The 12,095-nt window shown below is 43.3% G+C and overlaps 1 protein-coding gene across 1 annotated transcript in view; it reads right to left on the bottom strand.

The window, feature by feature from the left end:
- The window catches only part of LOC137504047 (sulfotransferase 6B1-like), a 100,642-nt gene that overhangs the window by 34,783 nt on the left and 53,764 nt on the right, over positions 1–12,095 (bottom strand). The window contains exon 5 of the mRNA XM_068231969.1: positions 4,255–4,349. Within this exon, the coding sequence (XP_068088070.1) occupies positions 4,255–4,349 (95 nt within the window). The remainder of the gene's footprint in view (positions 1–4,254; positions 4,350–12,095) is intronic.

Genomic DNA, 12,095 nt, shown 5'->3' with positions numbered 1-12,095 from the left:
AGCATACTGCCATCCTGAAACATCCTTTGTTTCAAAAACATTTTGGCTTTTATAATGCATTGGTTCAGGGTTGTTATTGACTCCTTACAGATGCAATAATTTACTGCTTGAGGGCTAGAGCCCCCGGCGGCATTTTTAAAACCGCCTAAAAACGCATACAGTTTTTTTTTTTAGCGTATTTGAAATGTGTTTTGGGGCATTTTAAGGCATTTTCAAACATATTAACGCATTAAAATGCATCAAACTTGTTTCAAAAACGCTTGAAAAATGCATGCGTTTTTATGCATTATTAAAAACGCAGCTGTGGGTTCAGGCCCTTAGGGCTCATTTACACATAGTGTGCTTTCAGGCACGCTTATGAAAACGCGATCGCAGGGACAGCAGACAGTGCATAGACTGCACTGTCTGCCGTTTACATTCATGCACGGCAATTCACCGCTAAATCACCACCCATGGTTTGCTGCATCTCGGGGCACTTCAGCCCGCGATCCCATTCAGTACAATGAATGGGATCGCAAGTCCCGCTCCCCGCCATGAGTGACTGCATGGAAACGAGTCTTTACACTGAATGGGATCGCGGGCTGAAGCGCCCCGAAATGCAGCAAACCATGCGCTGTGATTCAGCGGTGAATCGGCATGCATGAATGGAAATGGCAGACAGCGCAGTCTATGCACTGTCTGCTTTCCCTGTAAACACATTTCCATAAGCGCGCATGAAAGCACGCTATATGGAAACACATCCTAAAGCCTCAGCCTTAAATCTAGTATGAAAGTATTAAAATCACAAGATTGAAATGGCAGCACTGTGCGCCAACATAGTGCACAGATCTTGTTTAAAGACTTGAGTCATTGAGCTTGTTTCAGGCTGGAGATCATCTACTTATGAAAGCAAGTAATCCAACAAATCTGGCTCACAATTATTAACAATAGTTTCTTTTTATGCTGCCAGTTCCCCATTCCCCCACCCCCCCCGCGTGTCACCCCCCAACTTAACTGTTTTCCCTGGCTCCCCCCAATAGTCTTCGACATAGTAACGTCTCACCCAGATGGTGTGCTCCTTTGTCAGTCTGTGGAACTGTGCTTCCCAGCTTTATCCCTGCTGGCCACATCTTCTCTGTAAGCCAGCACATTATTACATAATAACATGACCCAGGTCATGGAGGAGAAGTGCCCCTGCAAGAATGAAGGTGTGGAGCATGGAGCCACAGACTGACAGAGGAGTGTACCCACCAGGACAGGTGATACACTACTGTGCTAAAGACTGTGGGGACCCTGGTTAAATTGGGGGTGACCAGGAGAGCCCGGCAGGTGGCTTGAGGGCCCGGAGGGGTCTTTCAGAGGGCCCCCAGGTTAATTTTGTCTGGGGGCCTCATTGCAGGGCTGGGCTGAGGCAAAGACGAGAGAGGCTCCAGCCTCAGGGTGCAGTGTAGGAGGGGGCTCACAACTCACTCAGCTTTCATTCCCCTATTGTGTTTTAAGCAGAGAGAAATAAGAAAAATGGGATGCATGGCAGTGACTGCAAGCCAGATAACTAAAGATTAAAGTGTGTGTGGGGGGGAGGGGGCTGGTTCGCTTCTTAAGGTGTGTACACACGCACTATGGCTGCCAACGACGGGTCCGTCAGACCCTCCCGCTGGGCGGACTTTCAGGCGACAGTAGCGCGTGTGTACGCGCTGTCGGCGGACTGATAAGGCTGTTTCTGAGCGATCCGCTCAGCAGATCGTTCAGAAAAAGCCTAATCAGTCTGCCGACAGCGCGTACACAGGCGCTACTGTCACCTGAAAGTCTGCCCAGCGGGAGGGTCTGACAGACCCGTCGTTGGCGGCCGTAGTGCGTGTGTACACACCTTTAGTCTAATAGCAATCAATGTGTGACGGCTGGGGTGGGAGGCATGGAGGGACGCACTTTGGTGTCTCAGTTTTGGGTGCTGGAGGACCTTGTCCAGGCTCTGCCTCATTGTAAGTAGAACTGAGTCACTGACCCTGCCTCTGTACATTAAATTATGTACATAACTAAGCACAAGCCACAGCCAAAACATTTCTCATGGTTGTTTAATGTTAGCTACCAGTAATCATAGGATGAAGACTACTCCATAGGAAATGTACAATGTGCACATTGTTTTTCATAGCAGGAAGATCGCTATGGTAACGTACTCGTTAATGCACACATTATCCAGAAACACACTCTAACAAGGTCTGTTACAATGCAGAAATGTGAACATGTCCATACAATTGTATGGGCAGAGCATTCACAGGCAGCAACGCAGCATGCAGTGTGAACGCACCCCTACTGAAGATAGCAAAACCTTTAAAAAAACATGTCAAAAACAGTTGTTTAGGCTGAAAAAGTTCAGTGCATTGAGACCTTATCTATAGAATAACCTTTCTGCACATACAGCAAGTACCTTACTACTTGCTTGTTCTAAAGAATTATTTTATTGCTGAGGAATGAAAATATCTCCTGAGAGAAAACTCTGTAGTGTTTATTAACTACCTAAAGACCGCCCCACGGCAATGGGTGTGGCCGCAACGGCAGCCCCAGGATAGCCTAACGCCAACTACTGCTACTGCAGGAGATAAGCGCACAGGCTGCGCGTGCATCTCCTGCTTGAGGGGCGACGCTCCGCCCTGCCTTCCGCTCGGGAGATTGTTAGACGAAACCGTCGTCTTTTTAGTTAGTACAACGCTGCGATCAGCAGCAGCGCTGTACTGGGGACAACCGTGTAAAACGGATGTCCCCCTGGGCCACAAGAGAGCGATCGGCTCTCATAGGCTGAAGCCTATGACAGCCAATCACCAGGATTGGCTGGCTGGGGGGGAGGGAGGGGGTTTACAAAAAAAAAATAGTAAAAATTAATTTAAAAAAACAAATATTTATTTTAAACCAAATAAACACTAGGGGTGCGATCAGACCCCACCAACATAGAGCTCTGTTGGTGGGGAGAAAAGGAGGGGGGATCACTTGTGTGCTGAGTTGTGCGGCGCTGCAGCTTGGCCTTAAAGCTGCAGTGGCCAATTACACTAAATATGGCCTGGTCTTTAGGGGTTTTAGCACTGTGGTCCTCAAGTGGTTAAAGCAAACCTGAAGTGAAAAAAACACCTTATGATATAATGAATTGAATGTGTAGTACAGATAATGAATAGAACATTAGTAGAAAAAGAAAAGTCTCTTATTTTTATTTTGAGTTATATAGCTTTTTTTTTTTTTTTTAATAACATTGCACCATACTGTCATATTTTCAGTTTACAAACCACACTCTGTATTTTAAAGGGGAACTTCAGCCTAAACAAACATACTGTCATTAAGTTACATTAGTTATGTTAATTAGAATAGATAAGTAATATAATCTTTTACTCACCCTGTTTTAAAAGAACAGGCAAATGTTTGTGATTCATGGGGGCTGCCATCTTTGTCATGGGGGCAGCCATATTTTTGGTTGAAAGGAGGTGACAAGGAGCAGGAGACACAGTTCCAACTGTCCTGTGTCCTGATTACCCCTCCCAGCTGCACACGCTAGGCTTCAAATGTCAAATTCAAAATGTAAGAAAAAAAAATTTGCACCAAAACAGCAGAACGAGAGCAACAACATCAGAAATCCCATCATGCTTTGCACAGCATCAGGGGAAAAATGCCCGGGCAGTTTTCTTCTGTGCATCTAAAAATGAGGCTTGTATAAGAGAAACAAAAGTTCTGATGCTGTGAAACTGTTAAAGAAACACCAGGCCTTTTCAGTGCTGCTGAGTCAATTTTTAGTCTGGAGGTTCACTTTAAACTATAAAACAGAGCAGAGCTAATAACCCTTTGAACTGCAGTAAAACCTTATTTCAACCTGTCTCTCACTGTTTCTTGGTTGTTTAATTGCTTCAGAAAGTAGGACTGTCTTCGACCTAAGTTAGGTCGAAGGGTTCAGAGAAGCTCTTTCGCATAGATAACAACTGAAGTTTCTTAACTCTTCCTGTACTGGAAACCAATAAGAGACTCTTTTCTTTGCTACTAATGTTCTATTTCTTAGCTGTATTTACACATACAATTTACTATCTCATAAGTTTATTTTCGCTTCATGTTTGCTTTAAACCATAGTCTTTAGGCTTTAGTCATTAATATGCTTTAGAATAAGATCCTAATGAGTCTAGAGATGACTATTCTCTGTAATATAAATTCAGTATAGAAATAGAAGTGTTTTATTGCACAGGGATAAACAATGTAAGAGTAAAGCGCAGAGGCATTACTGCTGACTACACAATAATCACTCACCACTTTCATTTCCTCAAATGAAAGCACCAGGATATTACTGTCATCAATACGTTTTTCCCAGTCGAGGGTAAAATCAAAGTACGATCCAAAAGCAACTAGAACATAAAAAGTATATAAAACAAAGTAATGAACAAGTCAAATAGTCAAACCAGTATTTTTCAAGAATATATTCTAGTTGTAATTCCACTTTCAGATCAAATTCGACAATCTTGTGCTGGTCAATACAAAAGTAGCATATTGATTTCTTGTCAGTAAATATTGACTTATGTCTGAATATTGTTAGGCTAACACTAACAATAGAGAGGCACTCTAGAGAATATAATATATACAAGGACTTCTTACCGTCTCAAAGTACTTTATTCATGACATGTTGCACTGGATGCACCTGACTTTATTAGGTGAAATCTTAAACAATTTCAGTTGGAGCTTACAGCACCTCTTCACCTGATGAAGCGGGCTGCATTCTGCAAAATACTTTGTGAATAATTAATTTGTGAATAAAGGAATTTTTTTGTTTCAATACTGTGTCATCTCTGTAAAAGTAAGCAGATCTTCTATATATAATATATCCTAGAGTGCCTCTTTAATGTTAGCTTAATAAGGTCATGAATGATTACCCACACATACACACCTCCAGCCCTGTGTTGTGGAGGGAATTAGAGAATTTCATTGGCCACAATTCACTAAGCTCATCTCCTGTCTTTAATAACAATTCTGTGCTGTTTTTACCAGTTATTACCATACTGATAAAGCAATTAGTATTCACTACGTAATTTACAAGAGACAAAACTTAAAATTAGTATTCTGTCTTTAACCTACTTGGCGGTAATCCCGAGTTGAGCTGAGGCTATGCCGCCGCGGAGAATTGCTCTGGCCCTGCTGGGCCGATTTGCATAATTTTTTTTAAACACACAGCTAGCACTTTGCTAGCTGCGTGTTTGTTCCGCTCGCTGCTGATCCGCTGCTACCCGACGCGAAAGAGGCCCCCCCCCCCCCCGCACACCCCTTGTGCAGCCTGGCCAATCACCGCCAGGCTGCACTATAGGGTGGATCGGGACACCCTCTGACGTCATGACGTCAATGACGTCAGTCCGATCGTTGCCCTGGCGACGGGGGAAGCCCATACAGGAAATCCCGTTCAGAAGGGGATTTCCTGTTGGGATTATGCGCCGGCGGCAATCGGAGGGGCTGGGCGGACGCCGCAGGGAGGGGGGAACCATGTAGCTAGCTATTTAAAAAAAAAATTTAGCAAAAAAAAAACCCTCCCGCGTGTGCCGCAAATAATTAGAACGGCAGGCAGGTTAAAGGGACCCTGAACAGAAGAAATAAATATTTTTTCTGCCTTGCCTGTTGCCTCTGTCTTAGTCCATAGTCTGTGCAGGTACAGGCCATGTGGAGTCCACCCCTGCTACCCAGGAGGACTGGGCTCCACTGTGGTCGGAAGACACAGCACCAACTGGGATACCTTTGGATCCATTGGCTGCTGCTGCTCCACAGCAGCAGGGACACCTTTGGTTCAGCCCCCATGATGCCAGCTGCTAATCCAGAAGTAGGGGTCGCTACGACCAGATGTTTTGGTGACAGCCAGATTATCTTGCCCAGCCAAACGCTGCTCAGGAGTTGGGACCCACCACAGAAATGAACACTACTGCACCTTTTGAAGTGGAACACCTTGGCCAGCACTGCCAGGTATCAGCAATCAGGATCCTCAGCCGCACCAGTCATCACCTCCGGTTTCTTTCATGAAGAACCGGGCCATCGATGCTGAACCTTCGCCTTCCTCTGTCTCCACCCCATCTCCCCATTTGATGTCTCCTTAGGGATAACAGATGATTGTCTAGTGCGACTGATGGCGCTGTAGTATGGCAGCCTCTGCTCTTGGCTTTCAGACATTTTCACCTCCTTCTCTCACCATTCAACTCCCCTTTCCTTTCAAACCTATTCCGAGTACAACTTCTTTGTTATTGGCAAAATAAATCATTCTGATTCTAAATAAATGGAATCTGGACTTACCTGGGGCTTCCTCCAGGAAGGAAGGACCAGGTAAGTCTAGAGTCTGTTTATTTCTTCTTCTGTTCAAGGTCTTTTTAATTTAAGGAGTAATTTCTAAAGTTAAGGTTTCAATCCTTAAAATAAAGACAGAATTCTAAAGTTAAAGATAGAATGCAAGTGATAACAACTAAAGTTTGTGAGGAATTATCACTTGGCCTGTGCTCTCATTAAGTGGAGTGTTACTCCACTTAATGCAATGTAAAGAAGAATTCTGAGCTGTCTGTCTACAGAAGGGGACTCTGTATAGAGAAAAAAGACCCAGACCCAGACACACACGCACGCACGCACGCACACACACACACACGCACGCACACACGCACACACACACACGCACACACGCACACACACACACGCACACACGCACACACACGCACAGCCACAGCCTCTCTCTCTCATTCACTTGCTGTCCTACACAAACCAGCTGTAATCTGTTTTGCTTCTCCCCTCACTATCTGCATGTAAGAACTACCTACTGCATGTGAGAATAAATACAAAGGTGATAATCTAAAGACTGGAGTAATAAGACAACACTCTCACTGTGAAAGCTCCTCACTACATGTTAATAAGGCAAGCTCCTTTTGTGAATTAATACTCAAAATACTGATTGACGTGTTGTGATAAGTTGTCAGTTGTCTTAATATCACCAGCATGATCTTAGTGAATTGTGGCCAAAGTTAGTCGACCAGCACTCATCCCCCAATTGGACAGTTGAGTGTAAAATCCTCAGAGAGAGTGCACAGGGAGTTTGTTTTTAATGCGAGAAGAAAACGACCCTGAAATATGGCTGTGCAGTAACCTGATTTGTAAGCCTTTTTTTTTTCCTATATTTACCTTTAACCTGCTAGTGGTAGTAGACCAGGTTTGGCTCCCCGGATCTATTAGTTTGTTATGTTGTGTCTGAACAGGTGTAGGAAGTATCATTTTGCCGAACTTGAAATGCTTGAATTTTGGTTGCTGTCATAAGCATTAAGCTATATGTACAAACAAAGCATTGCTTCTAGAGTCCTCAAAAACAAGTTTGAGCATTGCGGATTGGGTACTGTAAACTTTTAAGGCCCCATATAAGCTTGCTGAAAACACACTAGAGAGGACAAGTGTTGAAAATTTTGGTTTCAATAGTTTGGGTTCAAATATCAGAAAAAAATACAGATTAAAATTCCCTTTAAAGCAGATCTAGATCTGAACTGTGATTAAAAAAAAGGCATTTGTAGGGAATTCATCATTTGAATGGAGTTTTGGAGTGTGCTGTGTTTACAGAATTATTTAATATCATCTACAAAATGCTCTTGCACATATTATGAGCTTCACATTTTGACCTGAATTGTCTACAAATTCCTTTGAATATGCATTTCTGGTTCAAATCAATTTAGCAGCTTTATAAATCTTGCTTCATCCGAGAATAGATTTTCTGAAACTTCCCAGTGCATGTGCCATGGAAACTGCATTCATGCAGCTTTACAAATCTGTCAAAAAGTTTTCATTACCCCATAAAATGCTACTTACAAAACTATATTTTCCAAACCATTCAATCCCCTATTATTGATTGCATTCCTCCATGTTAGTATAAAAAACATTTCTTATGCTTCCTGAGCCTTTAGTTTGAATTTTCAGTACAGTAATCACCAGACTCCATTGAACACAAAGATCGATATGACTAAGGTTCTCCAGGAATGGAGATCGTTAGAGAACAGAAGAGATGCACTAATGCTGGCCTGAATGTACTAAAAGTTCCTATTACTAGATGAAAGGGTTTGCATATTTCATATTGGTCCAGTCAGGCAATAGATAGGGTTGCAAAAAAAATGTACTGCTTTACTGAATCAGGCATCCTGTTTTTCAGTCAGATGTAACATTCTTCAAAACAATGGCAATGTGTAATGATCGCTGCTGCAGCAGCTATTACTGGAAGTATTAGTGCTGCAGCTCAGGCAGTTCTGATCTATTTCCATGCAAGTTGCATAGCTTTGTCTGTCTTTCCCTGCTGTCAGCTTGTGACTGATTATCATTCACCTGTGTGGGAATCTGCATGTCTGCTCCCATTGGATGACCTCAGTATAAAGATCTGCTTCCTGCAGGGTTTCCTTGGGTTTTCATAGCTTCAGCTTAAGCCTGTCTTGCTGTCGCTTTAGCCCCCGATCGTGTTTCTTGTTAAAGATACTTTGCTGGTCTTTGCATCATATATTGGTTCATTGCCAATATATATGCATACCAGCACGTTTATTATTTTCCTTGTATTTGTGTTACGTTGATATATCAGTGTTGCTGATATATACGTACACGAACTGTTTATTTCCTGTGTTCAGTTAGTCAGTCTTCCAGCACGTTTTGGTAGTTTGCGCGTACCGTGAGCACCCGTGCTGTGCTAGTTATCCTGTTCCTGGTACCGTTTGTGGATTGCGTTCATCTCTGCGAAGAGATAACGAATCCTTCTGAATCCTGTTCTGTCACTGTTTGTGGATTGCGTTCATCTCTGCGAAGAGATAACGAATCCTTCTGAATCCTGTCCTGTTACCGTTTGTGGATTGCGTTCATCTCTGCGAAGAGATAGCGAATCCTTCTGAGCCCTGTTCCCTGTTTTGCTCCAGTGTTAGTCAGCGTTCCTGCTTATGTCATATATCGGTTCATTGCCGATATATACATATGTTAGTCAGACGTTACAAATAGTTTCATTGATAGCTGTAATTGTAATACGCTAGGAAAACATACTTATTGTATATTTATCTGTGTTATGTTCATCTATCTCAATCCTGCTATTTTCTGACTATCCTGTCCTGTCTTTGTGAGGCACGCCATCGCCGCATCGCATTGGCTGCCTCATTCCAGTCTGTCTGGTTTTGGACGCTTGCTGTCGCTAAGTAGCCGCTAGCTAGCAAGCGTTCATTCTGTCTACCTGTCCTGATCTCCTCAGTTCTGGTTTATGCGCTCAGCGCTACTTTGCGCTGAGACGTTATAACGAAAGCATTGTTTGTGGCTGTCAGATCTGCACCGGCTCTGTGCGCCACAATCTCCTATTGCAGTCAGTCCTCCCCTCCACTATACTAGGGATAGCCTGTTTCCTGGTGCTAGTGTGTGTACCTCCTCCACGCCAGCTCATGCGTTGCATGCTGACTGTGGAGAATACACCACCAAGCCTTACATTATGAAAACCCCATTACCAATCCCCATTGTGGGGGGGATTCCCAGAAAGTATGACACTGTTAATTATGGTTCCTGTTCCTTTAAAAAATTTGAAGAACTTAGCTCTGAAACAGAAAATGAGTTTTTCTCTGAATGTGCCAGGTTCCTGACCAATCCTGATCTCCAAGCGACTCCTGTTTCAACCTGGGCACTCCAACTAAGTTATATTTTGTTTAAAGGGGAATTATTCCAGTGGGCATTTGATGTTCTCAATCATTCCGATTTGAAAGATAGACCGCTGGAATTTCTAGCGTTTGTGATCCATAACTGGTTGCGCATAGATCCATTGCCTTTTCCTCTTAATGAACTCCTAGCAGCAGGCCAATCAGCTGCTCCTTCAATTGCTTGCAAGAATGAGCAGCAAGCAGAAAGTGTTACTGATAATTTTCCTGCAGCTTTGAATAAATCACCAAAAACCGCAAGGTCAAAGGCAAAACGCAAACGTTCTAAGAAACGTGTCCAATCTGCAGAATCATTATCCTTAGCGACTGAGACCTATAATGAGATTCTGCCATTAACAGATAATGAAATGCAATTGTCTTTCAGGGGAGTTAAATGGACTTATGAAACTACTAATGAACTTTCCTCCCTGGCTAGGGAAAATAAAGATTTTTGTTTAAAAGAATTATCTGAGTATGATTATGATGAGATATTACAGAGTATTGAACAAATCAACTTATTTGTGAACCAAGGGAAGTTTGCATACACTACAGTTCAACACTTGCTACAGGTATTGGAAATTCTTAAGAATAAGGAATCTGCCAATCACCTGCTAATTAACCCTATACATGTGCCTGCCACAATCATATCTGCAGACTGTGATCAGCCTAAATGTTTCGCTGTTAAGTATGCATGGGATCCTCCATTCGAGAGGGGAGAGATGGAAGCCCTGGTCTGTGAATGGAAGAATGATTCAAGTTCATTTTGTCAATTTTACAGTGCAAAAAGTGAAATGGTATTGAACGCATGCATTAAGTCAGCCTATAACCTAATAGAGGCTGGTGTGTGTAGGTATGACCGTGTGGCTCCCTTGATTGATGTGTGGGAACTGATTTTGGATGATTTTTATGTGACTCCGAATTCGCAAATTTGGCGTTCTGACCCGCCTGCTTCAGCACCTTTGGCTGATTCAGCAGGTGATTCGGAGCTCTTTTTGTGTGAAATTGAAGTTCCTGCAATTCCACCCTGTACCAGGGATAACTCAGTGTTACTTCCCAGTAAAACAGAAGCCACTGATACATTCTTAACCTTGCCCTGCGCAAATTTCTCAGCAGAGAATCCAGAGGTCCTGCTGACTTCCGAGTCCAGTCTAGCCAGTACTCATGACTCTTTGTTTAGTGAAACAGACACCAGAAAAATCTTGCCTGTCTCTGCAAACACTTCTGCAGAAATTACCTGTGTTAATAAAGTTCAACTCCTGTCTGATCCAGCAGATGCCAGTAGGTGCACTGCATCAGTTTCCGAGTCCCAGCAATCCTGTCTAGTAAACTCAGAACCCCAGCATCTGAATTTTCCAATTTTACAAATGAATGGTGATTCAGATGCGCAAACATTGTGTCTTGATCTTCCTGTTTCTACACCTCGCTCTAGTTTCGTGAATAGCTCAGAGCATCTGCTATGTGAACCTGAAATCGCAGAATTATTACCTTGTTCAGAAAATTTTCCAATAAATTTGCCCTGTACCATGAATTGTGCAGTAGATCTCTCCAATGAAACTCAGGTCACAGAATCATTATGCTGTCCAGCAGGTGCTTCCATGGTTTTGCCCTGCAATATGGACTGTTCAGTGATCCTGTCCAGTGAAGCTGTGGTCGCAGAGTCTTATGCTTCACCCAGTACTTTGGATACTTTAAACCCTCTAGCAGAGGAGGCTGAAGCACTGCTTACCTCAGTTGGTGTTGCAGTAATATTCACTTGTCTAGCAGCTGTTTTGGAATTAAAGTCTGCTCTAATAAAACTTGATGAATTTCTGCCCAGCAAAGCAGAAGCCATTGAAATATTGTCCTCGTCAGCAAGTGTGTCAGATACCTTGCCCTGTACACAGTCTGATTTAACCAATGTTGAGTCCCTCTCCAGTGTTGTAACAGCCGAGGAACTCCAGCCCTGTCCTCTGAATGTTTCAGAAGTCTTGCCCTGTAACATGGATAATTCTGATTCTCTGGTCAAAATAATAGAAATCTCAGAATTTCAGTCCGGTCTGATGAGTGTTCCTGAAACCCAGCCCTGTATCCTGAAAGATTCTGGTTCTCTGGCCGCTGTGGCAGAGGTTCCAGAGTTCCCTTCCTGTCCAGGGAATTCCTCAGTTTTGCCTAGTCCAGTGGGGGCTGCTGCAATACTGACTTGTTCTGCAGCGCCTCATGAGCTCCAATCCAGTGTATTAAATGAGTCTCTGTCCAGTCCAGAGGTAGTTGTGGAGTCCCTGTCTGGCTCAGTGCATACATCAGAAGATTTGTCCTGTCTTGTTAGTGCCCCTGAATCTGATTTGTTACTGACTTTGCTGGAATCAGCGACATCTAAGTCTGATCCAGCATTCTCGTGTAAAAGTCCAGTAGTTGCGAAGTTTAGTCATGATGATTTTTTTTTGGCCAGTCCTGGTTTTGGTCCTGTCTTGG

The sequence above is a fragment of the Hyperolius riggenbachi genome, chromosome 4 (genome assembly GCF_040937935.1).
Source record: "Hyperolius riggenbachi isolate aHypRig1 chromosome 4, aHypRig1.pri, whole genome shotgun sequence".
Lineage (NCBI taxonomy): Eukaryota > Metazoa > Chordata > Amphibia > Anura > Hyperoliidae > Hyperolius > Hyperolius riggenbachi.
This window is presented reverse-complemented; position numbering and strand designations above follow the sequence as displayed.